The sequence below is a fragment of the Terrapene carolina genome, unplaced genomic scaffold (genome assembly GCF_002925995.2).
Source record: "Terrapene carolina triunguis isolate 2854851 unplaced genomic scaffold, T_m_triunguis-2.0 Scaffold27807, whole genome shotgun sequence".
NCBI classification, from domain to species: domain Eukaryota; kingdom Metazoa; phylum Chordata; order Testudines; family Emydidae; genus Terrapene; species Terrapene triunguis.
In genome coordinates, this window is record NW_020692158.1 from 1 (window position 1) to 4,764 (window position 4,764).

Consider the following 4,764-nt stretch of genomic DNA (forward strand, 5'->3'; position numbering starts at 1 on the left):
GGCCAGATTTTTAAAGGTATTTAGTCAGCTAAAGATGTAGATAAATGTCTAACTCCTATTGATTTCAATGGGTGTTAGGTGCTTTATTGCTCTTTGAAAATCCCTCTATGTGTCTAAATAACTTTTAAAATATGGTCATTGGCCCTTAGCTCCCACTTAGGCATCGACACGAAGTGATCAAATTTTCAAAAGTGTTTAACCTCCAGCAGGTCCCCTCTCCTGCCCCTTCTTAGCAACAGGAGATGATGGAATCTGTTTCTCGGCCTTGGAGAATCTAGACAAATCATTTAGATAGCTACATGGGATCTGGGCTCATTTGAGCACCTGACCAGCAGTGATCTTCAGATTGGAACCGGCCAGAAATGTTTTCATGAAAGATTTTTTTATTAGAAAATAGCAATGCATCAAAACCAGAATGTTTTGCTGGAAATAGTTGGTTTCAATGAATTGCCCAACTAAAATAATTCTGGAGGAAAATGAAAAACAAATAAAGATTTTTTTTTGTTTAGAAATTTAAGCAAATTATACTAAAATATAAAATTAAAACAGTCAAAAACTGAAATGACACGTATTGAAATTATCGATGTAAAACAGGTGTAAAACAGAATGAAACTCATCTGCAATCCATGTGCCCATTGCACATAAAGTGCAGCGTATCCCTCCCTCTTGTGTGAGTCACAGATGCAAGAATATATATATGAAATCTTCCATCTCCTAATTAATTCACAAAAAGGGTAACTGGCAGAAGGCAGGACGAAGTGTGTCTCTGATTCCTTTGGGAGCCAATCCGTGATGTTACCCCAGCTTAACAACCCAATACTCATTATAGGTCAGAAATTTATTAACATTTTACTTTCCACACAGCTGACACATCTACATAAAGTTCAACGAGTCATCTGAGTTTACATGATTTTATTTATTGATGTATGTTTAAATGATGTGACTTTAGCTGCATTATAGGTCTGGCAATAGCAACACTGGTAGTAGGCTGTTTAACACTTCCCACTCCAACTCCCATTTGCAATTGCTTAGAAATGTGGCAAAATTCTCCTACTTGGCCTCTGCCTTGGCTCCATTTTTCAGCTGTTTCCAAGAAGCAGGGTGGTGACAAATGTGTGGAAATTTGCCGCCTTTGACAATGACCAGGGACCGACATTTGAACAGCTCTGATACTTCAAAGGATTCAAATAGGAAATTGAAATGTGAGGTGGTCTAGAACTCAAAGGTGGCCAGAAAAGTGTGTCTTGATTTGGCTGAGTTCTAAGCAATGGAAAATCACCATTTATACTAGCTCAACCGATTTCATTCAACATTTGTCACTTACAGTCCTTAACATTCCAGCTGGGGTTTGTCAGAGGAAGCTAGGAGAGTAAAATACGCTCGACCCTTTGAAAATATCAACTCCCAACCATGCTCCTAGGCCAGTGATACCCAAACTGTGGGGCATATGTGGAGGAATGTTTGGGGGTTGTGGTGGGGCCCAGGCCAGCCCCCATGGGGGGTGGGGAGGGAGCAGCCCCCAACTCTGCTCCGGCCCCACCTCCAGCCGTGGCCCTGGCTCCTGGCCCTGTGCCCGGCCCCACCCCCTACCTTGGACCCCAACCGCAGCCCCACCCCTGACCATGGCCCCAGTTGCCAGCCCTTACCACGACCCAGCCACGGCTCCACTTCCAGCCCCATCCAAATCCCCATCCCTGGCCCCAGACCTGCCCCCAGCTGCAGCCCCAGCCTCAGCCCTATCACCCCTATCCGCGCTCCACCCCCCCAGGAGTCAAAGCCCTTGCTCCTGGGGGGGGGGGTCTGGACAGGGGTCAGGGGAAAAGTCCCCTGAAAAGTTTGGGGACCACTGACCTTCCTGCATTGTTCTGAGGTAGACACACGGTAATCTGTTTTGTCTTCTGGGTACAGTTCTATCCTTTCCCTCACCAGATTACTCTCTGGCCCAGGGGAAGGTGCACTGGATTGGGAGCCAGGAGACTATTCTCACTCCTCTGAATGACTGCTATTAGGAAATCTGTGCACTCCAAACCCCTTATTAGTGAGCAAGACCTCAGACCTCTGTCCCAGAAGACCGACAAGTATCAGCCACTCCATTTCACAGGTGACATTTTATGGAAGTGAATGGAACCACACTGATTTACAGCATGTGGCGATCTGGTCCAGAGGACCCCAGAATGGACAATGACTGGAATGGAGATCTGTAGTGGATGGAGATGAGGAGACCTTGCTAGAGCTGGCTGAAAATTTCCCGGCAGACCCGTGTTGCTCATTCAACAGATCTGACGTGCTCCCTGGGAACAGGTGAATTCTGTCACAGCTTTTGATGTAACCAGACCGGGAAGCAGACCGGCTAACCTGCCCACCATTCAGCCAGCCTAGCAATTGGAAGGCCAGTTGCCAGGTGACCAGGACTGCACAGGTCCCAGGCAGCCTGCTGGTCGCTCAGCATTACTGGCTCTGCTGTAGCCCACTTGCTGGGCAGACATTCCCCAACTCCCTGGGCAGCCATCACCTCGACTCCTTGAGCAACCAATGCCTCAGCAGCTAGCTCACTGGACAGGCAGCTTCCCATCTCCCTGGGCAGCCCAGAAAGTCAAGCGGCCCCATGAGCCTGTGAACAATTTTCAAGGTTTCACTTTTTGTCCCCTGGCTGTCAACTTGGGATGAAAATTTGTTCCAACACCCTCAGGAAGGAAATTCTGTTTTCTAGGCAGCTCTACGCCCCGCCCTAGTTCATTGCAAAAGCTGAAAAGTGTGTAGCTAATGGTGCACAGGCCTAACGGAAGAGAAGGGATGATCTAGTGGCCTCAGGCCAAGAAAAATTGGCTTCTAGTCCTGGTTCTGCTACAGATTTCTGAAGCAATGTTTTGAGAGTCACTTCCGTCAGGAATTTTTGTGGTCAGCCACCAACTTGATAGGTCTGCAGCATGATTTTCAGAAGTGTTGAGTGCTCACAACAGCAGCAGAGGTCACTGGGAGATCCCAGTCCACCTCAGAAATCATGCCCAAGGAGTCTCAATTCAGCCACTAAGACGACCAAAAACAATAAGCACTTCGGCCAATTGTGCCCCCAGCAGTGTGCTTATTAGACAAGTCACATTCTCTGAGGACTAGAGGTCACTGGGAATTTTTCAATTAAAGTTTTTTTTTTCCCAGTGGAAAATTTCAATTTGTTGAAATGGAAATTCTGGAGGGAAAGTTTTGGTTTTGATGAATGTTTCATTGGTCTACAATGGGATTTGAACGAAAAAAGAAAGCCCACTCCAAGAGCAAACTGGGGATAGGACACTAACCTGGGGAGTGTGGGGTCACTCTACCAATCATGCTGGTGGGAGTTGTTCCACTTTGTATAAATAATTCCATATTTAAAGCTCTACAGCTTGGTGCTTCAGGGGATGTGGGTGAGCTGAGTTTGAATCCCTGCTCTCCCTGTTTTGAAGCAGGAAACCTAGAGCTGAGCCCCCGCTGGCTTTGGGGGAGAGGGCGGCCTTGGGGCAGAGCGTGCTTGGGGCCACAGCTTGGGTTAGGGGAGGATTAGCCTCCCCTGGCCTATTATACCCGCCGACTATGGCCCTAATGACCAGGCTATTCTGGGGTGGGTGAGTATTGCTCTTGTTCTTTGTGAAAAATTTTAGTAGACCTTAGATTCATCCTGAGGCAGAACAGGCTGGGAAATCTGTTTCCCACTCAGCGCTAGCAAGGAACAATTTTGTGCCACATATTTCTCTTCAGGGCGGTTTGGATATCCCTGTTCCTCAGGCTGTAGATAAAAGGGTTCAACATGGCAGGCAAAACAGTGTAAAACAGGGAGAGAAGTTTACCGCCATCTGGAAATCCACTGGACCTTGGTCGTAAATAAAGGAGGATGCCAGAACCATAGAATAAAGCCACAACAATGAGGTGGGAGGAGCAGGTGGAGAAGGTTTTCCTCTTGCCCTCAGCTGATGGCATCATAAGGATGGTGGCGATAATCCGGATATAGGACAACAGGATCAGGGCAAAAGGCACCATTCCAAAGAAAGTGACCATGATGTAAGTCAATGTTTCATTCATGGAGGTGTCAGCACAGGCCAGCAACAGCAGAGGGGCTGGGTCACAGAAGAAATGGTTGATCTCTTTGGAGCTACAGAAGGGTAAGGTGAACACCAAACCGGTCTGCACTAGCTGGGCTGGGATGCCGATTGTCCAGGAAGTGGCTGCCAGCAGAACACACACCTTCTTGTTCATAATCATGGGATAACACAGGGGTTTGCATATTGCCACGTAGCGATCATACGCCATCGTGGCCAGAAAGGAAGACTCTGTGCTCCCAAAGCAAAGGAAGAAGCACATTTGCATGGCACAGCCAGCAAAGGAGATGCGTTTGTCCCCTGAGATGAGGCTCACCAGCATTTTGGGGACAGTGACCGAGGTGTAACCAACCTCTAAGGCAGACAAATTAGAGAGGAAAAAGTACATGGAGGTGTGAAGGGCGGGATCCACCAAAATTACAAGGATAATGAGGAGGTTTCCCACCACAGTGACCAGATAAATGGCTAACAGTGCCACAAAGAGTAAAACCTGCCTCTCTGGAGAGGTAGAAAATCCCAGGAGAAGAAACTCAGTCACCACCGTTCGATTCAAGTTCATCATTACTTCATAAGTGTTCAACTGGAATACAAACAGAGACAGGTATTACATGGTGTATCCACCATCTCCAGGTCTTCTATCAACCAAGATTGGATGCCTTTCTTCAAAGGTCTGTGGCTCTAGGGAAGCCCAGCA

At 47.5% G+C, this 4,764-nt stretch overlaps 1 protein-coding gene across 1 annotated transcript; it reads right to left on the minus strand.

The window, feature by feature from the left end:
- Nucleotides 1–3,693: 3,693 nt before the first annotated feature.
- On the minus strand, nucleotides 3,694–4,647 carry LOC113408977 (olfactory receptor 10A7-like). Its single transcript, XM_026662481.1, has one exon. The coding sequence runs from the start codon at nucleotides 4,630–4,632 to the stop codon at nucleotides 3,694–3,696; it is 939 nt and encodes a 312-aa protein (XP_026518266.1). The 5' UTR covers nucleotides 4,633–4,647.
- Nucleotides 4,648–4,764: the final 117 nt, after the last annotated feature.

Excerpts from the sequence above, each read along its gene's own strand:
- LOC113408977 (XM_026662481.1), bottom strand. The coding sequence starts at position 4,632 with ATGATGAACTTGAATCGAACGGTGGTGACTGAGTTTCTTCTCCTGGGA.